At 37.5% G+C, this 27,484-nt stretch overlaps 1 protein-coding gene across 1 annotated transcript in view; it reads left to right on the forward strand.

The window, feature by feature from the left end:
* The first annotated feature begins 2,265 nt into the window (after positions 1 to 2,265).
* The window catches only part of PTH2R (parathyroid hormone 2 receptor), an 88,600-nt gene continuing 63,381 nt past the window's right edge, over positions 2,266 to 27,484 (forward strand). Inside the window, exons 1-4 of the mRNA XM_019976128.2 lie at positions 2,266 to 4,682; positions 10,855 to 10,957; positions 24,153 to 24,263; positions 24,375 to 24,496. Of these exons, the coding sequence (XP_019831687.2) occupies positions 4,575 to 4,682; positions 10,855 to 10,957; positions 24,153 to 24,263; positions 24,375 to 24,496 (444 nt within the window). The 5' untranslated portion in view covers positions 2,266 to 4,574. The remainder of the gene's footprint in view (positions 4,683 to 10,854; positions 10,958 to 24,152; positions 24,264 to 24,374; positions 24,497 to 27,484) is intronic.

The raw sequence follows: 27,484 nt of genomic DNA on the forward strand, positions 1-27,484 counted from the left end.
AGTTCAGGTTCAGTTTATAAATATCTGCAATAAGTCTTAAATTTGAACATATTTTTTAAAGAAAATTTTTGATTTAAAAATTTATTTTAAGGCAATATTCAATGATTTACATAAAAATACATGTTCAAGGATAATCATCCCAGTGATAACTCTTTGTTTCCAGAATGTTGTATCATATAATATATAGAAAGTATAGAAAATTAAATAATAAAACCCACCCAACCCTACATTTTTATTCAGTGTGTTTGTTTTTCATCCTTTAAAAAGTGTTATAATCAGTAAAAGGCCAATCTTATTTCAAAATAATTATGAGTAGACAAAATGGTGGGTAGAGGAATTTTGTTTGATTTTTATTCTCCTCTGTGATTTTATGCATTTGCAAAATTTTCTCTTGGAATATGTATTATAATAAAAATGTGACTAAATTTTTTTTTTCCCCCTCCATGCAGGTTGTGGGATCCTAGTTCCCCTGCCATCAAAGCCAGGACCTGTGCAGTGGAAGAGCAGAGTCCTAACCACTGGATCACCAAGGAATTCCCAAGAATTTTTAAATACATTTTTTCCCTTTGGGTTTCCAGAAAACATGAATAGAGAACATACATTTATTTGTACTTTCTGTTTAAAACCCTACTGAAATGAAAGAAAATGCATATCCACATTTTAAAAGAATCAAACTGCATCCTACTGGAAAACAAACAAACAAAAAAACCCTGAGATCAGTACACTAAAATTTTTGAGAAATTCCTGGAATGTTAAAAATAGATACAATTGTAAACACACACAGACAGACACACAGATATAGACAGGCAAACACAGACACACTCACAGACACACACAGCAGCTGCACAACCACATATCCTAGCTTGTGATTAAAAAGCTTTAAAGAGCTTAGAGAAATGATCAAAGCAATTACTTTACATAGATGATTAACCTCAAATTAATTAATTGATTTTAATGCTTTAGCTGCCTTTCCTGTAAATGCAGAGCAGCTAACAGCAGCAATCTTCATGCTCCCAGCATGAAGCCCTCCAAATTCGCTTCTAGAAACAGTAGGTGGTCTGCTCAAGAGAAGCTCAACCTGAAAGTACTGGAGCCCCAGGGAGAAGCAGAGCAGAGCCTCTGATCCTTCACTTCTCCCCAATAAAAACCAAGAAAGAACACAACATTAAAACAAGGAAAGATGGCTGTACTTAGAGATGGATAAACAGAACAACAACAACAACAACAACAAAAATAGTCCACCTCAAAATAAGGCTGTCCAATCTGCAATTTGGGGAATGTCGGGATAATAGCCTGTTTGTCCCCATATCTTTCTCTTACCAAGTAGGCTGACTGTTGTCCCCAGGCCCTTCATTGCATAGGATAATACACTTTGCAAAGAAGAAAAGGATTGCACTAACAGACCTTTCAACTGCCCATGAAGCCCACACCAGCTGTGTGTATCAATCAGTCTAGACAGCGGTGTCCAAACCTAATCTTGTATGAGACACCCAGGAGCCTGTTAAAAATGGAGATTCCTGAACCCGATCCTTGATATTGGGATTCAGCAGGTCTGACGTAAAGCCCCAGAAGGTGCCTTTTAACAAGCATGCCAGCTAATTTTGCAGATGGTCAGCTTATGATTTAGACAAAAACAAGCTAACAAGTAAATAAACAACAAGACATAAAATGAAACTTTGGCATAAATAAACAGATAATTTCTTCAGGACCAAGATTGACCTGAAATTGAGTTCCTTTATCATCTGGATCCTGTTTTTCACTTGTGAATGTGGATGATCAGAGCCTTTACCTAGTTTTCATTGATCTCAAGGATTGACAAGATGTTATTTGCAAAGACACTTGGTGGTTAAGCCATTTCATCAGCTTTGCACAAAGCTTTGGTTTTTTTCCCCCTAATTATCAGTTTGTGAATAATCCTAACTAATTATTCCATGTTGACCCATAGTATAAGTGATTATAGCATTGTATGAGAAGAGTGACAAATATCCTGATGCTATCACAGTGATTTGCATAATTATTTTTTAATTTTACCTAGCATGCCAAAACATGTACTGTGACACATCAAAGATGTCCAGACATTTTGCCACATGTACCCTGGGACAAAACCTCCTCTGGCTCAGAAGTACTGCTGTAACACACAGTAAATTATTCTCAAATTTTGGGAGGGGGCACAAACAAAGAAATGAAAATAAAAACTGGCTGGTAAAGTGTTTCTGGTTTTGTGATGCCTAAGGAATATGAAACAAAATTTGCAATAATACTATTGCCAAACATGAGAACAGATGATCAAAAGTGCCACATGATAGACTCTCTGGACCTTGGGCAAGTGACTTGGTGTCTATTTCCTCATCTCTAAGAATGGACAACAGTAATACTATCTCACAGGGTTAATTGTAGAGATTATTTTAAGTACATAGAGGAGTCACTGGAATGTAGCAAAGCACTTATTAAATGCCGTCAGTATTATTACTGTTATTATTTTCTTGCTTGAGTAGGGTAGTATAACAGTTAATAATTCTAAATAATTTAATCAAAGCGGGGGCTTCCCTGGGGGCTCAGTGGTAAAGAATCCGCCTGCTAATGCAGAAGATACAGGTTCAATCCCTGGTACAGGAAGATCCCTGATGCTGCGGAGCAACTGAGCCCAAACACCGCAACTGTTGACTCAGTGCTCTAGAGCCTGGGAACTGCAGCTTCTGAGCCCACATGCTGCAGCTATTGAAGTCTGTGTGCCCTAGAGCCCATGCTCTGAAACAAGAGAAGCCACTGCAATGAGAAGCCCTCGAACTGCAACTAGAGAGTAGCCTTTACTTGCCACAATTAAAGACTGTGCAGCAATGAATACCCCGCACAGCCAAAAATAAATAAATTATTTAAAATTTAATCAAACCAGATTTTAGAGAATAGTGACTATAGAGAGTCCTGTTTTGAAAAATAGCGTACCCCCCCTTAAATTTTTGGTAGAATAAGTGGAAAGTGAATTTTACTGGTAATTTTGCAGGTGTGTGTATATGTTATATAATTTAGATTTTGTTAATTTCAAAAAAGGACTTCCCTCGTGGCTCAGATGGTAGTCTGCCAGCAATGCCGGAGACCCGGGTTAGAACCCCAGGTCGGGAAGATCCCGCTGAGAAGGAAATGGCAACCCACTCCAGTACTCTTGCCTGGAAAATGCTATGCATGGAGAAAAGCACATCAAATTGTTTATAATACCTATCTGCACTATAAACAATAAAAAGAAGGATAGGAGTGAACTTTTTTTAGCTATGTAGAATTAGAAATAAACGTTGTCTATTTCTAGTATTTTAGAGCTGTCCAGTCATTAGTAAGGCTCAGTGGTAAAGAATCCATCTGCCAATGCTGGAAACCCAGGAGACCTGGGTTCTGTCCCTGGGTGGGGAAGATGCCTGGAGGAGGAAATGGCAGCCCACTCCAGTATTCTTGCTTGGGAAATCCCATGGCCAGAGGAGCCTAACAGGCTGTAGTCCACGGGGTCCTAAAGACCTGGACATGACTGAGCGACTGAGCATGCAGTCATTAGCAATCTACGTTTTAAAAGCAAACTCCGTTTTCACTTCGGCATTCCAATGAAAGCTAGCGGTTAACACTTCAGACGCTCATTGTTAAGAGGACATGAGTGAATTTGTGTTTCATCTATGGGAATCATTCTTTGGAAATTTTATCAGATGCTGGGAGACTGAATAGTCTTCAATTCAATGTCTGTGAAGCAGTCTCTGGCATCTTGAAGATTATGCCTCTAAGAAAAATAAAGAAAAAGACTTTGTCTCAAACGAAGGTGTTTACACACAGAAAAATATTAAAGAAAACTAGTTTTTTTTTTTTAATGCCTGGATCCAAAAATATAAAGATCCAAAAAAATTTTGACCTAGAGATTTCTGTTGGAGTAGAACCTCTCTCCGCCCCCGCGCCCCACAGGCACAGTATTAGTACAGTGGTTAAAGAGAAAGGCAATCAGAACTTTAGAGATGTAGGTACTGTTCAGCTCAGAGTCATGGATGGGGAATCCACCTGGCCTCCGAAACCTTTAACCACGCTGTTCCGGTCTCAGCGGCTGGTGGTCAGCCCGCGTCTGCACAGGAAGGAAAGTTCGGACACTCCTCAACGACCCAGGGTGCCCCTAGAGACAAGGCATCGGGACGTGGGACAGAGTGGAGGGAGGCAGAGACAGTACGAGTTGCGGGTGGCAGCAGCGGCGCTCCGGATCCGTCGCCCTCGGGTTCCCTTGAGCTGCGGGACAGAGTGACTCGGAAGAGGAGCGCAAGCGCCTTCCTGCCGCTCCAGCAGCCGCGCGGGGGGCGCGCGCGCATCCACCTGGCGCAGGGCCAGCGAGCTAAAGCCGGGACTCTAGCAGCTCAGCCTGAAGGACCGACCAAAGCGAGAGCCTCCGAGAGGCAAGACCCAACCCCAAACGCACGCGGTGCGGACAGCCTGGTCCAGGGCATCCCAGCCGGTAGCCTCGAACCCGACTCGCAGTTGCGCCGTGTTCCCAGTGACAAGTTTGCCTCGCGCCGGCCAAGTTGCGACTGTGGAGCTTATCCCGGGCTCCGGGAAGAATGTTCCAGTTCCTGGCTCGGGCTGGTCTGGGTATGGCCGGGCCAGGGGCCTCGCTGCATTTCTGGGGGTGGCTGTTGCTCGGCTGCTGCATTCTCGCCGGAGCCCAGGTAAGAGCCAGTGCCCGGAGGCACCTGCTTCCCGGAGCCACCCACCGGAACCCGGCGTTAGGGCCGAACGCCGGGACTTGGCTGAGGCCAAGGTGCGCGCATCCTTACACATCCACGCACTAACGCACACAGAGGCAGACAGACAGACAGACAGACACGCACACACAGAGGTGCACCCGGCAAATTTGACAGGCATATAGTGGAGCTGCAGAGATATCCTTTAGGCGAATGATGTCCTGGGGTGGTATTCCGGCCAGCATCTTGGCATCTGCTGTCAGAGGATATTTAGGAACCACGGCTTTTTGGATCGGTAGAGTGAGATTGAGAGGTGAGGAACTTTTCTTACTGTTAGATTTCTTGGTTCCCTGTTTAATTAAATTGTTTTTTGTCTGCTGGCAATTTACCGTCCGTTTTGAGAACTTAAATTTCTAGGGTTGTTTGAGACCACAGCCTGAAAGGATAACTGGATCTTGCTAATACAGAATCATGCATCATTAAAGCGAGGAAACTAGATAGAGAAAAATATACCTAACTTGTTAAAGTTGAGTTGTTCGTTTTTAAAATAAGTGGCAATTGTCATTTTCGGACTGCTAGTATCCTTCAGAGAGTTTCTGGGTGATCTTTCACAAAGGAGCCTCTCTAATGTACAAGTCATAATTCATCCTCACATTGTTTTGAATCAAATAAATTATAGGATTTACACTGAGCTTTTCAGACGAGCTAGAAAGAGATGCTTGTAGTGTTGAGTGGAATGCAGTTTAAGGGCCCTGTGACCGAATGACTCAAACCAACGTTATTTCTCTCTTTTGTTCGGAAGGGGGCGCATTTGACCGTCAAATAAAGCCCCCAATTAGTTAAGGCATTATGCACGGATACTGTCTAAACTTAATACTATGTTCTTGGTTTTCAAACGGCCAGTTAAAATTTCAGTTATTCTAAACGTGCAGTTTTTTTGTTTTTTTTTTTGCCCTGCTGATATGACCAGGATAGTTCACGTGAAATAAATCTGTTAAAAAAAAAAATCAAACGAGGTACGCTGTCATTGAGCAATTAAATTGTCAATGAATGCTCAAAAGTAGAGTATGCTCATACATGAAAAATTTCACCCAGATAACAGAAAGAATGTGAAAGAATGAAAAAAACTAAGAATTTGGTGACAGTGATAGAACTCGGGTGATCTCTAATGTTTCTGTCTCATAAGGTATTTGGATAATGTGCTTGAAAACGCAGCTTCCTTATATAAGGGGCAAATGACTTCTAACCATTTATTTTATTCAATGTCCCAGATTAATTTTTCTAAGGAAATGGAGAGACATTGTTTAACACAACAAAGAAAAAAAATCACTATGCTACCATGGGAAGGATATTTCCTTTTAGCTTTAGAAAACTCAGGACATTGAACACTTTTTCTATAATTTTAAGTCAAAGCTTCTCAACATTTTGGGCCATGTAAGTCTTTGTTATGGGAACTGATTTGTCCGTTGTAGGATATTTAGTAGAATCTCTGTCCTCTTTACACTAGATCCAGTTGCAACCCCCTACCCCTGCCTGGCTGTGACAACCAAAAATGTGTCCAGATACTGCCCATGGTCCTTTGGGAGGCAGAATTGCCTCTGGTTGAGACCTGTTGCTTAACAATGATTTCCATTTATGTTTATAGATTGAGTTATGTAAAATGACAGTTTGTGATAATATTTACATTTTTGGCACTTTAAACAAAATTTGAAGGTTACATTAAAGAGATTTGCATAGACACATTGACACCTTGTTTGGTCTTCAGTTTCTTCATTCCCAGCCAAGACATATATTTAAAAGTTTTAGTATATTGATAGAACAACAGAGGGAACTCATCTAAGCAGAATTAGCTTGTGGCTTGTATATAATAAATGCTTAGTATCTGGGAAACACTGGATTGCATTACAAAATAGATAACATAGGCCAGTTCTTTCAGTTGTTTTGAATAACTCTGTGGTCTTTAGTTGGTGAAGCTACCCCCCACCCCCTCCTTTCCCTCAGATCAGTTCAGAGGCCATGAATTCATGCATCCAGCATCATTGCAGAGCCCAGCAATACATTTCCCAGTCACATTTTCACATGGCAATGAGGACGACTGTATTAATGTCTGTAATTTTTCTTTACTGTTAGTGAATCCTGGAAACAGACTGAGAATAGGGGTACAGATGTTTATTGGAGGGTAATGCCTGAGAAAGATAACAGGGTGAGGAAGCAGGGTTGCACAAGGAGAGTCTCAGACTGGGATGCAAGCCTGACAAAGTCTTGGCCAACCCCATGGAGAAGTAGTAAGCAGTTTGGAATCCCCTATGACAATTAGCATGGTGGCTTTGGGTGTTAGCTTCTCCATAAGGTACCACCTTTGGAGTCGTATCACTCCATTGACTAAGGTAATTTGTATTTCTTTCATTCCAAGAAAATCTGTCTTTTTTGAGCCTGCAGGGAACTCAAGTCTCTAATTATTTACTCCAGTTTTAATTAAAAAAAATGTTATTCTATTCTAAGGGGCAGAGGTGGCTGTTCTGGATACGAATTATACAGTGGAACTCATATCTGGTCACAAAGCTGGAGAGAAGAGAGCTGCTGGCAAAGCATATATCTAAAAGAGTTGGGTGTTTCTAGAACTCTCCTGTCTTAGTCACTGACAAGCAGAATTCAATAAACATAATCTTTTAATCCTTTAACTGCAACTTTTTATCACTATATGAATGGAAGAGTGTTATATCTTTAAAGGTCAGAATCTTGAGATTGGGCTATCCTGTATATTAATATTTTAGGCTGTAGGCAGCATTCTTTCACAAAAGATGCAGAGCCAGCTTGACTAAGCATGGGCAACAGAGCACAAAGGTTAAAGAAAAAGAAACAGATCCACTATGGAGTCAGATGTGTTCTTCCCTATTACAAATGGTCCTTTGCACAGGAAACATTGCTAAAATGTATTTTTCTAAATGTACTGCTTTGTTTTGGATGTAGTTGTTGCTTTTGGAGTAACAGACACTGAATATGAAAACTGCTCTTTTGGTTTAAATACACTGTGATTTTTAATGTCCCTTTATGGTAAAGAACACGTGTTTCCAAAACATAGGTGGAAGAGAAAACAATATAAAAGACGAACATTTTCTTACTTTCACTTGATGAAATAACTAAAGATCAATTTAACAGATCATCAGTTAGCACATGCTAATCAAACTTACCTCCTGGTTAAACCGGCCACATTTTTTTTTTTAGAACAAAATTATCTTTAGAAGCTGTAGTTTACATGACGATTATGTTCCTGAAAAGGTTATCCCAGTAAAAAGGCTACATCTGTACAAAAGGAAACAAAAATAAATGTGTTCAGGTAAAAACAGTACACAGTGTGATTTGAAATGTCCGTGTTTAATAACTGAGGTCAGATTTCTTTCAATCAAATTTATAGTTCTGAAACTTGGTCATGGGTTACCCAGTGTTTTCTGGGATTAAAGTAAAAGAAAGTAACTATTGAATTGGAAAAACAGCCAGGAAAAACAAAACAAAAAACCAAAACAATTTGAATGGTGCCTGACTGTTTCTAGAGAATATTGGAAGAAGTCAGATTTTCCTCCCTGTCCACTCAGGTGACTCATCTCTTTCCATTTTGTTCTCCCTTTTTGATAAGTGAGATTTTATGGCAAACTTTTAGTGTAGCTGCCTTTAACTCACAATCTGCATTGTGTTAGTCTATTAGCTAAATGATGGTGTGTATCCCAATCCAAAAAATTCATTTTGATTATTTTCTCCTTTCATGTTAAAATAAATGTGAACTCGCTAAGTTGTATCCGACTCTTTGCAACCCCATGGACTTTGCTCATCAGACTCCTCTGTCCATGGGATTTCCCAGGCAAGAATACTGGAGTGGGTTGCTATTTCCTTCTCCAGGGGATCTTCCAGACCCAGGGATCAAACTTGTGTCTCTTGCGTTGGCAGGCAGATTCTTTACCTCTAGCCACGGGGAAGCCCATGAATACTATGCAGAAATATTTAAGACTATATACCTATTTACTTATCTACTCTGCATTACCTGATTTCAAGCTTTATTACAAAACTACCATAATCAAAACTGCAGAATTCTGGCATAAAAACAGGCACATAGACCAATGGAGCAGAATCAAGAGCCCAGAAATAACTCTTTGACAAGAGAGCCATGAATACCTACTGGGGAAAGGACAGTCTCTTCAATAAATGGTGTTAGGAAAATGGGATTCATATACAAATGAATAAAATTAGATCCCCATTTTATACTACTCACAAAAATTAACTCCAAATGGATTAATGACTTAAATTTAAGACTCTAAACTTACTAGAAGAAAACAGGGGTAAAGTTTCTTGACATTGATCTTGGCAGTTATTTTTTGGATATAACATCAAAATGCAAGCAACAAAACAGAAAATAAACAACCGGGATGACCTCAATCTAAAAAGCTTCTGCACAGCAAAAGAAATAATAGGTACATGAAAAGATTCTCAACATGATTAATAATGAGGGCAATATACCTCAAAACCGAAATGAGGTATCCACCTCACACTTGTTAGAATGGCTGTCATCAAAAAGACAAGAGACAAGATTTGGAGAGGATGAGGAGAAAAGGGAACACTTGTGCAATATTGGTGGGAATGTAAATTTTTAAAACCACTCTGGAAAAAGTATAAGTTCCTCAAAAAATAAAAATAGAACTACTGTATGATCTGGCAGTCTCACTTCTAGATAATACCCAAAGGGAGTGAAATCACTATCTCAAAGGTTAGGTGTCCCTCTTGTTTATTGCAGCATTGCTTACAATTGCCAAGACATGGGAACAATCTAAGTGTCTGTGAAGGGATGGATAAATAAAGAAAATGTGATGCGCACACACAGAGGAATATGATCCATCCATAAAGAAGAGGGAAATCTTTCCTTTTGTGCAACATGGATTGACTTTAAGGCCATTATTCTTAGTGAAATAAGTAAAAGACAAATACTGTATGTTCTCATTTGTATGGAACCTAAAAAGGCTGAACTCAGAGAGAGTAGAATTAGTGGCAGCCAGGCCTTGGGGAGTGGGAGAAATGAGGGGACATTGGTCAAAGGGTTTAAACTTCTAGCTATAGGGTGACTGAGTTCTGGGGATCTAGTGTGTAATATGGTGACTATAATTAACAGTACTTTATTATATACTCAAAAATTGTTGAGAGAGTAGATCTTAAATGTTATCATCACACACACGTTAAAGGTAATTATGGGGGGGAGGTGTTAGCTAATCTTATTGTGGTAGTCATTTCACAATATGTAAATGTATCAAATCACTACATAGTACACCGTAAACTTAATTTATGTTGTCTGTAAGTAATACCTCAATAAAACTGGAGGGAAAAAGGCAAAAATTCAACTAGAAACCATTTGGAGTAACTCTCTTATTTCATAGATGAGTAAACCAAAACCCCCAAACATGGAATGATTGTCCAGTTTCACTGGTAATTTTTCAGTAGAGCTAAAAAGAATCTTCTAGTCATTTCTCCTTTTTATGTGCCATAATTGACATATTGTAAGCCATGGACGGAGGAGCCTGGTAGGCTGCAGCCCATGGGGTTGCAAAGAGTCGGACATGACTGATCAACTTCACTTTCACTTTTCACTTTCATGCATTGGAGAAGGAAATGGTAACCCACTCCAGTATTCTTGCCTGGAGAATCCCAGGGATGGGGGAGCCTGGTGGGCTGCCGTCTATGGGGCTGCACAGAGTCGGACACAACTGAAGCGACTTAGCAGCAGCAGCAGCAGCAAGAGGACTAATAAAATGCTGGGTCTTTGTAACATTCCAGGAAATTTTCAATATGTTTATTATTTTTTCTGATTATATTACATAGGGTGACCTAATTAAAATTTTCTATAACTTTTTAATTTTTTAAAAATGGTTTTTTTTTCCTTTAGGCTAAGCAGGTAAAATATGATTATTCTCAAATCTTATACATTGATGGATTATGAATTTTGATTCAGATAAAGAACTATTTCTTTAGAACTAGTTCTATAAAGAACTATATCAAGGTAGCTTGGTATCAAAGTAATTTTTAATTATATTAGAAGGTGAAATAATGAAAGATTGTGTCATGGCTTAAAAAAATAGTGGCATATGTTTCTCTGTTTGTATTTTGTTCATATCTACAGCTGGATTCTGATGGCACCATCACTATAGAGGAGCAGATTGTCCTTGTGCTGAAAGCTAAAGTGCAGTGTGAGCTCAACATCACAGCCCAGCTCCAGGAAGGAGGTAAAGATACGGAAGAAACTGTGCCCCCCGTGTGTCCCACCCAAATCCTCACAAAGATTGTGAATCTCCTCCTTACTGAGTGTTAGGGAGTTTCTCATCAGTCATTCCATGTTTGTGTGTGGAGAGGTGTGTGGCAGAATAACGCTATTTTCATCTCTTTCACCATCATCTCTTCCCTCCCTGTGGATGAGTGACTTGCCTGGTTTGTGAGTTTGGGAATAGACCAGGCAGGTATATGCCAGCCTCTTCCTCAGACATGTCTTTGGGATCCGTCTGTTTGCAGAGAGCATGCATATTGTTTTGCCCTTGACTGTGCAGTAAGCTTCAAGGAGCTTCAAGGTGTTCATCTGCAGTTTTAGTAGGTAAAATTCAAAGGAGTCAATAGGCAAGCCGACTGATGCATACATAGACTATGTTCTCCAAAAACTTTCTTCTCAATAAAGTGATTATTTTATCTTCATCTGCCGACTCCTTATGTAATTTTTCAATTAGTTCCAAGTGGTAAACTATAAAAACAAAGCTACAAAACTGCTGACAAGTTTGTGGTGATGTTGGTGGTCTCAGGCGTCTCTCCTGTTGCAGCTGGGGACCTGTGGTTTGTGTTCCTTGGGGTCTGGTGGTCACTCACAGTTCTCATTAGGGCCATTGGATAAAGTCATTTACTGAATTGAGTAGTATGAAAATTACAATGTTGTAAATAGGGAAATGCCTTGTCTTGATAGTTGAATGATTCAGAGACATTTTTTTAAAAACAGAGGTGGTGTTTACTGAGTTCCCTAAATCTGCATGCAGTAGATGATGTCCTTAAAGCTGTGCTTTAAAAAGATATGTGATTGATTTTGCAGTTGGTTATGATCAGAGTATGTGGTCTGCATGATATTAATTTTCAAAAATGTGCTGAGACTTACTTGCTTCTATTGGGGTCAATTTTGATAAATGTTTCATGTGGTCTTCAAAAGAATGTGTACTGTTCGGTTTCTGAGCACAGTGTTTTATAATATCCACTAGGTTAAGCTTATTGGTTGTGTGGCTCAAGTATTCTGTATCTGTGAGTTCTCATCTATTTGACTTATTCTTTTCTGATATATATGTCTTAAAATAGCCTACAATGATGATGAACTTTTTGCTTCATATATTTAGAAAATATGTTATTGGGTGTATACAAATTGAGAAATGTTATATTTCCTGGTAAGTCAAACCTTCTATTGATGTGAAGCATCTTTCTTTGTTTCTACTTTACTTTTGCTTTAAATACTAACTAAATACTAAAATTATTATATTAAAATAACAATATTTAATAAATAACTTAGTTCTTTCTCTCTTGTTTGATATTTGCCTTGCACACCTTTTTCCATCCTTAAAAATCTTTAATTATGGTACAATGCACATAATATTAAATTAATCATCTTAAATATTTTAAGCATACAGCTCAGTAATGTTAAGTATATTCACATTGTTATGTTAAACTAATAGCCGGAAATTTTTTGTTTTGCAAAACTGACACTCTAACTCAGCAATTCCTTATCTTTTCCTATTTATTTATTAAACTTCTCTGTGTACTTATACTTCGGGAGTTTCATTTATAAACAAGACACAGGTGGGATTTTTCTTGTTATCCATTTTGATAGACTTTGTCTATAATTAAAGAATTTAGCCAATTGCATTAATTATGATTATGAATACACTGTATTTGAATTTACCATCTGTCTGGGCTTTTCATTTTACCAGCTCTTCCTATAATTCTTTCTACTCTCTACTTCCACCTTGTGTTGGCTTCTTTTGAATTGATTGAGGCTTTTTTCCTTATTTCATCCTCCCTCTCCCTACTAGTTTGGAAGGTATATGTTATATTTAATTCTTTAGTGATTAGCCTAGAATTTTTCATGTTATATTAAAGAAAGTTTAAAGTTATCAATAATTTCCCTCTATCAAATAGTATAAGCATTTTAAAATACCTTAACTGCTTCCAAATTATATGCTGTTATCTTAGTGTTTTATATTAAGTGTAAGTTTGTATAATTTTTCTTCTTCCTAAAATACATCTTTTTAAGAGGTTTCCTCACACTGGAATCTACTTATAATGATACTTACTATAAGTAGTATCACTACTTCTGGGCTTCCCCAGTGGTTCAGTGGTAAAGAATCCACGGGCAGTGTGGGAGATGCAAGAGATGCAGGTTCGATCCCTGGGTCAGGAAGATCCCCTGGAGGACAGCATGGCAACCCACTCCAGTATTCTTGCTGGGAAAATCCTGTGGACAGAGGAGCCTGGCAGACTACAGTCCCTAGGACTGCAAAGAGTTGACCACAACTGAAGCGACTGAGCACGCATGAACACATAGTGAACTCTGTATTTTGTTTGTTTGACAAGGTATTAATTTCAATCTCAGTCTTCAGAGATATTTTTTCTGGGCTAATGATCTTTGGATGAGAATTATTTACTTTTAGCTCCTAAAGACTTTATTTTTCCACTGTGGCTTCCATTGTTATTGTTGGAAAATTTTGTTGGTCATTAGTTTTTCTTATTAGCTCCTTTTCAGAGTTTCTCTTTGATTTTGATGTTCCGCAATTTCATAGTGTGTCTAGGTATGGGTTCACTTGATTTCTGGAGTCTAAGGATCTGTGTCTTTATTCAGTGGTGGGAATGTTTTGTTATTTTGTCTTTGAAAATTTGCTTTTCCTCATTTTCCTATTTTCTCCTTCTGGAACTTTAAGTAGATAAATGAGGGACCTTCTCCCATTACCCTTTGTATCTTCCTGTCTTGCATGTTTTCCTTTTCTTTGTTTTTCTACTGCTGTTTTGGTAATTTCTTCAAATATATTTTCTAATTCATCAACTCTTTTTTGAGCTTTGTCTAAAGGCTCTTTAATCCATCAAGTTAATTTTTATTATTCTGTTTTTCAGTTTTGAAGTCTATTTAATTTTGATAGTTTTTTAATCTTAAATATAATTTTAATCTTTCTTTTTTTCTCACTAGACATATTTTATATTCTGCATTTGATATTAAGATAACCATAGACTTTGCTTGTCAATACTGACTACCACACATGGGGGCTTATTTCCTTATGTGTCTAATGACTTATGATAAAGGATTTATGAGATCCTCATTTAATATCCATTCTTCTAAAAAATAGAATAAATAGAAATTTATTTCTATTTTCTGCAAGGTGCCTAGTAGAACTATTGATCTAACTCCACTTTAAACTAAGACCATATATTAGACCACACCAAAGTGTGAGAAATTTTGTGGTTAGAAATTTTCAGAGAAGAATCTTTTTCTTACTGTTACCTGTGAGAAATTTGTGTGAGAAATTTTGTGGTTAGAAATTTTGTGGTTAGAAATTTTCAGAGAAGAATCTTTTTCTTACTGTTACCTGTTCCACCTCTAAATGCAGCCAGCAGTGAAACATCCAGTCTCTTTCTAAACGCTGCTTTTGTTTTTTGTTCACCCACTAAGTGATTCATCTTTTGGGAATCCTGACCTTATATAGGAGTTTCCAGTATAGCTTCCTACTTCATCAGGTCTCAGACTAATTTTTTTTTTTATCAGAATACCATCAAAATCCAAGTTTTTAGCCAACAAGTCAGTAGAGGCCTCTATTGTAAGTCCCAATGTGGTGATTGCTAATCCTGTGGAATATTTTCTGGCCTCATATTTTTTATTTATTTATTTTTTTTTATTTTTTTTTATATATATTTTTTTTTTTTTTTAAATTTTATTTTATTTTTAAACTTTACATAATTGTATTAGTTTTGCCAAATATCAAAATGAATCCGCCACAGGCATACATGTGTTCCCCATCCTGAACCCTCCTCCCTCCTCCCTCCCCACACCATCCCTCTGGGTCGTCCCAGTGCTCCAGCCCCAAGCATCCAGTATCCCGCATCGAACCTGGACTGGCAACTCGTTTCCCGCATGATATTCTACATGTTTCAATGTCACTCTCCCAAATCTTCCCACCCTCTCCCTCTCCCACAGAGTCCATAAGACTCTTCCATACATCAGCGTCTCTTTTGCTGTCTCGTACACCAGGTTATTGTTACCATCTTTCTAAATTCCATATATATGCGTTAGTATACTGTATTTCTGTTTTTCCTTCTGGCTTACTTCACTCTGTATAATAGGCTCCAGTTTCATCCACCTCACTAGAACTGATTCAAATGTATTCTTTTTAATGGCTGAGTAATACTCCATTGTGTATATGTACCACAGCTTTCTTATCCATTCATCTGCTGATGGACATCTAGGTTGCTTCCATGTCCTGGCTATTATAAACAGTGCTGCGATGAACATTGGGGTACACGTGTCTCTTTCCCTTCTGGTTTCCTCAGTGTGTATGCCCAGCAGTGGGATTGCTGGATCATAAGGCAGTTCTATTTCCAGTTTTTTAAGGAATTGTAGCTATAAATCATGTTTAAAAAAACTTAAGTGGAGGAAAATTGCTTTACAGTGTTGTGTTGGTTTTTGCCATACGACAACACAAATCAGTCATATATATATGTACCCCCCCTCCCTCTTGAACCTCCCTCCCTAAGCCATGTTTTAAGCAAGAAAGTTTTTATATTAATTCAGCCTTTGTAGATGTCTTGCACTAGAAAAGAGTTGTCTGAATGGCTAGGCTAATAATGTCAGGAAAGGGAGTCACTAGTGTTATCTTTAAAGAACACTGACCCTGATGTCTCAAACATTTAGGTCTACTAATGAGTGGCAACATTGCCTTGAAGGTATTTATAAAGATTGTTATCTATGAGAGTTAAATGAATTATCTTTTATGAAGTCTCATGAAATTTTGAGCTGGAAGATGTCTTAGAAATTATCTAGTCTAACATGATTATCTTTAGTGTCCCTTTAACAGTTCAACAAACATATTATGTGCCTACAGTGTGTTGCTTCTGTAGTGAGCACTGGAAAAAATGAATCAGATTCTATCCTTACTCCATGGAAATGATTATCTAATAGTATAGGAAGTAGACACCCCTCAGATGGTGTCTAAGTTTAACAACAGAAGTATCACAATTGTGGAACCAGTGAAAAAAAGCATCTTAATTCATCACAGAGGAATCAGAGAAAGCTTTATGGACAAGTAACCTTAAAATTAAAGGAGTAGGAATTGGATGTGTAGAGGAGGAAGTAAAAAGACATTCCATGTAGACAGAATAAGGTTGGCAAAGACAAACAACTGGGAATCAGTAACACATCATGAGAGTTAAACATAAAAAGAGTAAATGATCTAGATGTAAACTTATATGACTTCTAAAATTTGTGAAGGTGCAACTCATGTGAAACATGTAGAGGAATAAATATTAAGAGAAAAGACATGTTCTTTGAGATCTTTCTCTATAAAATATGCTAGAATTAAATCTGGACAAACTTTGGTCTACTTTCAATGAAAAATGTCTAATTATATGTAAATTGATTCAACATTTCTTCATGTACAACTGTAAAAAGACAAACGACATTTTGAATTCACTAACTTATTTAAGTTTTCATTTAAAAATTCTCTTAAATTGAGAGATGTATATCAAAATATTTAGGAGTGAGCTGTTATACTATCTGCAACTTACTTTAAAATACTACAATGAAGATAAATTTGATAAAATATTGCTAACTGTAAATTTTAAATACTGGGTATATTATATCCTCTGTTTTATTTTGGTAAACATTTTTATAATAAAAAGGAAGTAAAATTTTTCTTCTTTTCTATGAAAGAAAGAAAAGAAAATGTAAAAATATCTAGTTATAAAACTATTTAAGTATTTAAAAACAAAACCCCAAATATTATGATCCCAGGTTTATTTCACAATTGTATGGTCATATTATGCTATGGAAACTGTAGAACTGTAGAGTCAAAGTCAGATTCTCCAAATTTTAGAATGCTTTGTGTAAATATGGTTTGACAAGTTTCACTAATGATCAGTTCCTCCTGGCACACACAAAAGATTGCATGGAATGTAATTGATGGTGTTAATTTATAAAGGGAGTTTGGTGACTCATTAGGCAGTTAATTAGTTTCTTGCTAAATAATGAAAGTATTTACTCATACAGATTGTGAAATGTTGATCAAAGAGAAGATGCTAATTAAGATCTCTGTGTATTATCTGTATGAGGGCATGGTTTTCCCAGTCTTCTCAATCTTTTGTGAATGTTGATTATTCTGTTTGTCAAATAGCCAGCAGAGAAATTATTACAATCTACAGAAACATTATTTTGGGGGAGTGTTGGTTTTCTCAGTTTTGGAGTGTATCTGTGTGTGTATGTGTGTGGGATGTATTTTTTTTTTAAAGAGAAATACTATTTTGTTTTTAAAAACTTAAAAAAAATGAAGTATAGTTAATCTACAATGTTGTGTTAGTTTCAGGTTTATAGCAGAGTGATTCAGTTATATCTATCTATATGTATATTTACATTATAAGTTTCCATTACAGGTTATTATAAGATATTGAGTATAAGTTCCCTGTACTATTCAAAAGGACCTAGTTATTTACCTATTTTATATATAATAGTGTGTGTATGTTAATTTCAAACTCCTAATTTATTTCTCCCTTACATCTCCTTTGGTAACCATAAGTTTGTTTTCTGTATCCAGGAGTATATTTCTGTTTTGTAAATATGTTTATCTGTATCATTTGTTTAGATTCCACACAGAAGTGATATCATATAATATTTGTCTTTCTCTGTTTGACTTATTTCAGTTAGTAAGATCATCTCTGGGTCCATCCATGTTACTTCAAATAGCATTGTTTTATACTTTTTATAGCTGAGTACTATACCAGTATATATATCTGTATAGGTATCACATCTTTATTCATTCATTTGTTGGTGGACATTTAGGTTGCTTCTGCATCTTGGCTTTTATAAATACTGCTGCTGTGAATATTGGGGTGCATATATCTTTTCTAATTAGAGTTTTTTTCATATTCTTTTCCATTGTAGTTTATCACAGGATATTGAATATAGCTCCTTGTGCTATACAGTTGGACCTTGTTGTTTATCTATTCTGTATATACCAATTTGCTCTGCAAATCCCAAATGTCCAATCCACCTCTCCCTCATCCCCCTTTTCCTTTGGTAGCCACAAGTCTATTCTCCATGTCTGAGTCTGTTCCTGTTTTATAGGTAATTTCTTTTGTGTCATATTTTAGATTGTGTCACATAAGTGGTATCATATGGTATTTGTCTTTCTCTTTCTGACTGACTTCACTTAGTATGATAATCTCTAGGTTGTTGCAAATGGCATTATTTCATTCTATTTTATGTTTAAGTAGTATTCCATTACACACATGCACACACACATGTGCATACACACATACACACATATGTACATACACACACACACACACATATATATATATATGGGCTTCCCTTGTAGCTTAGTCTGTAAAGAATCTGCCTGCAATGCAGGAGACCTGGGTTCGAGACCCTGGGTCAGGAAGATCCCCTGGAGAAAGAAATGGAGCAACCCATTCCAGTATTTTTGCCTGGAGAATCCCATGATGGAAGAGTCTGGCAGGCTACTGTCCATGGGGTGACAAGAATCAGATAGGACTTAGCGACTAAACCACCACCGTACATATATATGTGTCACATTGTCTTTATCCACTCATCTGTTGATAGATGTGTAGGTTGCTTTGATGTCCTGGCTATTGTAAATACTGCTGCTATGAACATAAGAATGCATGTAAGTTTCTGAAATATAATTTATATCTGGATATATGCCCAGGAGTGGGATTGCTAGATCAAAAGGCAACTCTATTTTTAGTATTTTGAGGAAAATCGGTACTGTTTTCCATAGTGGTTGCACCAGCTTACATTTCTACCAACAGTGTAGGAGGGTTCCCTTTCTTCCATAACCTCTCTAGCATTTATTATTTGTAGATTTTTAAAATGATGGCCATTCTGACTGGTCTGAGGTGGTACTTTGTTGTAGTTTTGATTTGCATTTCTCTAATAATTAGTGATACTGAGCATCTTTTCATGTGCCTGTTGGCCATCTGTGTGTCTTCTGTGGAGAAATGTCTATTTAGAGTTTCTGGTCATTTAAAAAATATTTATTTATTTACTTATTGGGTTTTGGTTGTGGCATGCAGGATAGTTCCCTGACCAGGGATTGAACCTGGGCGTCCTGCTTTGGGAGCATGAAATCTTAGCCTCTGGACCACCAGGCAAGTCCCTTTGCTCATGTTTTGATTGGGTTGCTATTTTCTGACATTAAGCTGTATGAGCTCTTTGTATATTGGGGATGGCATGAAGCTCCAATACTTTGGTCATCTTTTATGAAGAACCAACCCATTGGAAAACACCCTGATGCTGGGATAGATTGAAGGCAAAAGGAGAAGGAGACTGCAGAGGATAAGATGGTTACATAGCATCACATTTTCAGTGGACATGAATTTAAGCAAACTCCAGGAGATATTGGAGGACAGAGGAGCCTGGCATCCTGCAGTCCATGGAGTGGCAAAGAGTCAGACATGACTTAGTGACTGAACACCAACAACAACCTTTTAGGGAACCAAAAACTATCCCTTTTAAAGCATAAGCAAAATAGCAACAGTTTTCTCTATTGCAGCTTAAAAACTGCATAATTATAGAATAAATTGATCATTGATTCAGACTTCTATGAGGACCTTAGTTCCTCACATGACCAACTCTTGGAAAATCTCATGTGACACTGAAGCACACATTTTGAAGGACAACTAGTTACAAGAACAAAAGAATATATGTCTGGGTCCATTTTATGTAGACTGCATGATAGATATCTGGGAAAGTATTGGTTTCAGAAAAATAAGTATATGTGACTTATTAGATATAAAGTAAATGGATGGGAAACCATATTGAATGCTATCAAGACAGAAAAATATTCAGGACAAAATTGATGCTTTTGAGCTGCGGTGTTGGAGAAGACGCTTAAGAGTCCCTTGGATAGCAAGGAGATCCAACCAGTCCATCCTAAAGGAAATGAGTCCTGAATATTCTTTGGAAGGACTGGTGCTGAAGCTGAAACTCCAATACTTTGACCACCTGATGGGAAGAATTGACTCATTTGAAAAGACCCTGTTGCTGGGAAAGATTGAAGGCAGGAGGAGAAGGGGACAACAAGGATGAGATGGTTGGATGGCATCACCAACTCAATGGACATGAGTTTGAGTAAACTCTGGGAATTGGTGATGGACAAGGAGGCCTGGTGTGCTGCAGTCCATGGGGTCACAAAGAGTTGGACATGACTGAGCGACTGAACTGAACTGAAGCTGGTGGAAGAGATTGATTCATTATACTCTATTTAAACAAGAAGAAAGATAAACAAAAAGTAGATCATGGTGGAAAGAAGCAGGTAAAGCAAACAAAAAGTAGGTCATGGTGAAAAGAAGCAGGTAAAGCCATGTACCAAATATGGAAGCCAGTGTGATGAGTTCCATGGTTACTAGCAGTATGTAAATCCAAGCTTTTGTTATGGAGCAAAGTGAGGCTGTTTCCAAGAAAACATTCTCTTCTGTGAGAACAGTGTGGGTGAGGGAAGATATCCTCATTTTCTTATTGCTTCAGCCATCCACAGAACAAATCAAGTATTTGTTTCCATGTGATATGGTGGACATTAGCAAGTCAATTTCAGGTTCACACTGAATTCTTTGCTGTAGATACTGGTTCCATGAGGTTCAGTTATGCTGAGTATTCAAAACCAAACAAACAACTTGACAGAATGAACGCTCTGTGTGTGTGTCTGTGCGCTCAATATATCTGACTGTTTGTAACCCCATGGACTACAGCCATGGACTAGATGGCTGTAGACTCCATGGGCTGTAGCCATGGACTGTAGCACAATTACACTCATCTCATACGCTAGCAAAATAATGCTCAAAATTTCCCAAGCTAGGCTTCAACAGTATATGAACTGAGAACTTCCAGATATTTAAGCTGTATTTAGAAAAGGCAGAGGAACCAGAGATCAAATTGCCAACATCCGTTGGATCATATAAAAAGCAAGAGAATTCCAGAAAAACATCTACTTCTCTTCGTTGACTACGCTAAAGCCTTTGTGTGGATTACAACAAACTGTGGAAAATTCTTAAAGAGATAGGAATACCAGACCACCTTACCTGTCATCTGAGAAATTTGTATACAGGTCAAGATGTAGCAGTTAGAACTGCATATGGAACAATGGACTGGTTCCAAATCAGGAAAGGAGTACGTCAAGGCTGTATATTGTCACCGTACTTATTTAACTTATATGCAGAGTACATCATGTAAAATGCCAGGCTGGATGAAGCACAGGCTGGATTAAAGATTGCTGAAAAAAATATTAATAACCTCAGATACGCAGATGACACCACCCTTATGGCAGAAAGTGAAGAGGAACTAAAGAGCCTCTTGAGGAAAGTGAAAGAGGAGAGTGAAAAACTAGCTTAAAACTCCACATTCAAAAAACGAAGATCATGGCATCTGGTCCCCTCACTTCATGGCAAATAGATGGGGAAACAATGGAAACAGTGAGAGACTTTATTTTCTTGGGCTCCAAAATCGCTGCAGATGGTGACTGCAGCCATGAAAGTAAAAGACACATGCTCCTTGGAACAAAAGCTGTGACAAACCTGGACAGCATATTAAAAAGCAGAGACATTACTTTGCTGACAAAGGTCTGTCTAGTCAAAGCTATGGTTTTTCTAGTAGTCATGCATGGATGTGAGAGTTGGACCATAAGGAAAGCTGAGCACTGAAGACTTGAGGGTTTTGAAATGTGGTGTTGGAGAAGCCTGAGAGTCTGTTGGACTGCAAGGAGATCAAACCAGTCAATCCTAAAGGAACTCAACCCTGAATATTCATTGGAAGGACTGATGTTGAAGCTGAAGCTCCAATACTTGGGCCACCTGATGTGAAGAACCGACTCACTGGAAAAGACCCTGATGCTGGGAAAGATTGAAGGCAGAAGGAGAAGAGGAAGACAGAGGATGAGATAGCTGGATGGCATCACCGACTCAATGGACATGAGTTTGAGCAAGCTCCTGGAGTTGGTAATGGACAGAGAAGTCTGGCCTGTTGCAGTCCTTGGGGTTGCAAAGAGTCGGATATGACTGAGTGACTGAACTGAACTGAACTGGACTTTAGCCCACCAGGCTCTTCTGTCCATGGGATTTCCCAGCAAAATTACTGAAGCAAGTTGTCATTTTTTCCTCCAGGGGGTCTTCCCAACCCAGAGATCAAACCTGCATGTTGCATCTCCTGCATTGACAGACAGCTTCTTTACCACTCTGCCACCTTAGCTAGAATAAAATCTTCAGCCACGGTTAGTGTAATTGGTAACTAAAAGATTGAGAGCTGTAATGGTACTTCTGGTAGCAGAATAATGTCCCCTCAAAGATGTGCAAACCCTAATCTCTGATGTTCTGCCTGTGTATGTTATGTAACAAGGCAAAGGGGCATTGCAAATGGAATTAAAGTTGTCAACCTTAAAATAGGAAAATTAGCCTGGATTACTTGGATGGGACTAATGTAAATATATGGATTCTTAAAAGTGGAAAACGAAGGAAAAATAGTTGGTAAGAGAAAAGAAGAGTGGAGAAGAGATTGAAAACATGAGAAAGACTTGACCTCCCTTGTTGACTTTGAAGACAGAGGAAGGGGGCCATGAACCAAGGAATGCAAGTGGCTTCCAGAAGTTGGGAACAACCCTTAGCTAACAGCCAGGAAGGAAATGAGAATCTTAGTCATCAGTGAAAGGAACTAAATTCTACTAGCAACTGGAATGAGTAAGGAAATGGGTTTTTAATCCTGTCTAGGGTTTTTCCATGGAAAATCCCATGGACGGAGGAGCCTGGAAGGCTGCAGTCCATGGGGTCCCTGAGGGTTGGACATGACTGAGCGACTTCACTTTCACTTTTCACTTTGATGCATTGGAGAAGGAAATGGCAACCCACTCCAGCGTTCTTGCCTGGAGAATCCCAGGGACGGCGGAGCCTGGTGGGCTGCCGTCTATGGGGTCGCACAGAGTCGGACACGACTGAAGCGACTTAGCAGCAGCAGCAGCAGCAGTCTTTGATTCAGGTTTGTGAGTCTCTAAGCAGGGGTCTGGCCGAGCTCACCAGACTTCTGACGGACAGAAATAGCTAGATAACAAGTTTGGGTTATTTCAAGCTGTAAGTTTGTGGTAATTTGTTATAGTAACAAGGGAAGATGAATATAGAAATCATTAAAAGTCTCTTTTGGGGAAATCTGAATATGACCTGGCTGATGGGCTCTCTTCTTGGAAGTTTTGTGCACAACTAATGGAGAAGAGTCCTGAACAACACAGAATAGCAAATGCATGTAACAAAATTCCCCACTCTCAAGGTCCTTAAATCCTATGGTTTAAGAAAATTATAATAAAATAAAACTTGATAGTGGAAGAAAAAAGAGAGCTCAAGTGAAAAACACAGCATGAAAGAGGGATAAGGAGTGTAGGCTGGGGTGGGAGGATGAGGGATAAGCCAGAGAAGAGAGCAGATCCTGTGGGGCTTTTAGGTGTTGAAGAGACTTGGCTTTTCCTCAGAATGAGGTGGGAAGCCTTTGGGCTATTGCATGAGGGGAACAAGAATAGAATCAGGAAGACCAGTTGGGGGACATTGCAATAATTAAGGCTGGAGTTGTGGTGGCATGGATGGGGGGTTGGGTGGCAGTCGAGGTTGTGAGAAGCGGTAGGGTTCTGGATTCATCTGGAGGAGAGTAGAGTTCATGAGAATTTTGTCTGAAGTGATTGTTAGACTCAAATAAATTACTAATTATTTGTAAAAAGGCAAACCCAGATCTTGGAGCTTATCTGTGATGTTCAATCTTTTTCATGTGTCATATTTTTAAACAGTAATTTGAAAAAGTTAGGGTAAAAAAATGTAACTACAACTATGATAGAATTTTACTAAAGGAAATTGTTCTCAGTGGATTTTGGTGTTTCTTACATATTCATTGCTATGATTCATATATATTAGAATCACTAAATAGTTTTAATTTATGCAAATCAAATATTCCTAGCAATGGGCCTTTGATGGGGCTAGGTGGATGAATTTTGAGATGTTTGCATCATATGTCCATCCCATTCTAGTTTACAAAACTACCAGTTTGCTTTACATTTTGCTATAGGCAGTGACTTGAGATTTTGTATTTTAAATGCGTTAACTCTCTGGTTCTAACTGCATTTTTGTTTATTTGTTTTTTAATTTTTTCCTTATCAGAAGGAAACTGTTTCCCAGAATGGGATGGACTCATCTGTTGGCCTAGAGGAACAGTGGGGAAAACGTTGGCTGTCCCATGTCCTCCTTATATTTACGACTTCAATCATAAAGGTATTTAATTTTTTATGAAATGATTCATTTGGAATAGAAACTTCCTTTTTTAAAAATAATAGACTCTATAAGAACTGAGCAATCTCAGTGTTTTTCTTCACATCTTTATAGGAGTTGCTTTCCGACACTGTAACCCCAATGGAACATGGGATTTTATGCACAGTTTAAATAAAACATGGTCTAATTATTCAGACTGCCTTCGCTTTCTGCAACCAGATATCAACATAGGAAAGGTAATGGTATTTTTGTATTTGTGAGCCCCTAAAGGAAAACAAAATGATTACCAACCACTGCACAAAAAACTCTTTTATTATCTGACACAAATATCAAAAAAGATAAAAGCAAGGTTGAAAGCTTTTCAGATACCTAGTTAAGGAGAGGTCTAGGACCTGAAACATTTTGGTATTTTCTTTTGGTTAGAATTACCTGGCTGAGATATATGTATGTATACTTATGTGTCACTTATATTACATTATGTTTATATTATATTATATGATGCTGTATTATGTGTAAAAATCCAAATAGGTAGTCAGCAATATAATTCATGATTTTTTTCTTGGTTACATATGAATAGCAACATCTTGTCTCACTATATGTTCCTGGAGTAACTTTATATTGTATAGATGTGTTTTTCATCTCGTAAGATTTGCCAGTAGGTGATTTCATTAGTACAGGAAAAATTAGAGTATGTAGAGTTAAAGAGGAGCAAGGGGCTGTCTTATAGATCTTCTCACATAATACCTTAATTGTACACATGTGTGTCAACTTAGAACCAGAGACGAGGGGTCGATCAAAGTGACACAGCTCAGCTATGACAGGGTCTAGAGCAGAGCCCTGGTCTCCACATTCTTTATCGGTGCTATTTCTGATATGGTAATCATATGTAAACTTCAGAAACCTCTAGATAGTTACTTTTAGGTTATATATGGTAGATAGATTAAAAGTCGTGCTTAAATTCTTGTCACTCAAACCTCATCTATAAAATGCATGGTGCTATAGGGATGAGCATAACTTCACCATAGTCATATGATGGTAGGGGTGAACATGAGTTGAAGTATAAATGATTTTATGAGGCCCCTGAGAACAGTCATAATGCATAACTCTCCTAACATCAGACGTTTTTCTTTATGCTTGGTGGTCTTTTTGGTTGTGGGGGAGGAGGAGCAGTGGCATGAGAATTGGTGAGTTGGAGAGTTCCTTGTTTGATTAGGCATTATTAGTCAGGACTTCTTTCCTTAATTTTTTTTCTAACACAAAACCCTACCACCTTAAGGACGCTTTAGTAAGTTGCTAAAAGACTTCAGTTTTGTATTTCATTGTTGACATGCTTCTTAGATAAAATTAGCTAATGTGAGGAGATTATTGTCTATGTTACAGTGGAGCCAAAGCCAAGTTAATGTAAAACACTTTAAAATAACTTCAATTTCACTGAAATAGATAAACGTTCACAATGTTTAGTGTTCTGTGTTATAAATTTGTGGCTTAAATGACAAATGCAAGTCTTTTAAATGGCATTAAATTATATCATGATTTAAAAAAAATTTTTTTAAATTTAATTTTATTTTTTAACTTTACAATATTGTATTGGTTTTGCCATATATCAACATGAATCCTCCACAGGTATACACGTGTTCCCCATCCTGAACCCTTCTCCCTCCTCCCTCCTCCCTCCCTGTACCATCCCTCTGGGTCGTCCCAGTGCACCAGCCCCAAGCATCCAGTATGGTGCATCGAACCTTATATCATGATTTTATTTACATTGAACTCTAATATTACAACCATTCTTTTTGACTATTCTGTATTCCAAGAGTCAAAATATCAAAGGAAAGTAAAATATCCAAAATATATACTATTTTATATGAACATGATTTAAAATTTAACTGAAAAATTTGACTAATTTTGTTAGCCATAAGTAATTTTATCTCCTTAATTAAAAATACAGAGTGTTTTCTGTTGTTTACAACCCTTAAGTAATAATTTGAGAAAACTTAAGAAATGTAAAAAATCTTTTAATAAGAAAACTGAATATGTCCTAAAGTTTTGATATGCTATAGGGCAAAATGATATTACTTATGAGATATTAATTATTATGGTTGTAATCAGAATTTTTGTATAAGAAACAAAAGATAAAAGTAAAAACAGTGAATTTAGAATACATGCCACATTTTTATAGGGAAAATAAGACAAAGATTTTTAAAATATCTATTGTTTTGTTCTTTAAATAATTTTCGTATCATTGACTTGACAAATGAGAGAATTACTTTTAATAAAAAAAGGGAGGATGGCTTCCTCAGTGGATCAGTGGTAAAGAATCTGCCTGTAATGTGGGAGACATGGTGATGTAGGTTTGATTCCTAGGTCAGGAAGTTCCCCTGGAGGAGAAAATGGCAACCCCACTCCAATAATCTTGTCCAGAAAACGATTTCAAAAATTAAAGGACAAATAGGCAGGGATTGCTTATGAGGGGCCATGAAGTTGTTAAATTATTTAGGGTATTATATTTAAAGCATCAGCATACTATAGAAATTATTATATATCCTTCTGTCTAAAGGCTATATGAATTTTTGGACAAAAATTTAACAATATATATTAATAGACTTCAAGAGGGTCTTGTCCTTTGATCTTATAATTTTGTTTCTGAGATTCAAGCATAAAGATTTGGAGTTGGGGGAAACTGAATGGAATAGTGTTCATTGAACCATTAATTATTATAGTGAATGTTTTGAAGAATTTAAATTTCCAGTGAAGAATTGGCTAAGTCAGCTGAAATATATATTTTGTGTAAAGAGTTTGTGGTCTTGGGAAATCCCTTTGTTATTCAATTACTTGGAAGAAAATCAGATAATAAAGTTGTATATAAACTGGGAATGCAAATATTCAAAACAATGGGAAATGATAAACAGAAATAGAATGAAAAGAAATATATGAAATGCAGTGTTTCTTTTTGCTTGTGTGGGAATTATGGAGTTTTTCCCCTTCTCTCTCTCTTTTTTAATTTTACACATTATCCAAATATTTTCTACAGAAGTTTAACATTTTATTAAGAGAAAATATGTCATAAATGTTTTAAAAAGGCAGTAAGAGACAGTCTTCTGCTTCCAGTCAGCATGTGAGAAGTTGCAGCATTAAGAATAAGCTGAGTAAGATGCAACATTAATAATTTGTAAAAGCCTGTCAGTGAGCTGAAGATGCCAAGAAATCTAAATGAAGCTAATTGCAGA

The sequence above is a fragment of the Bos indicus genome, chromosome 2, assembly GCF_029378745.1.
Source record: "Bos indicus isolate NIAB-ARS_2022 breed Sahiwal x Tharparkar chromosome 2, NIAB-ARS_B.indTharparkar_mat_pri_1.0, whole genome shotgun sequence".
In the NCBI taxonomy this organism is placed as follows: domain Eukaryota; kingdom Metazoa; phylum Chordata; class Mammalia; order Artiodactyla; family Bovidae; genus Bos; species Bos indicus.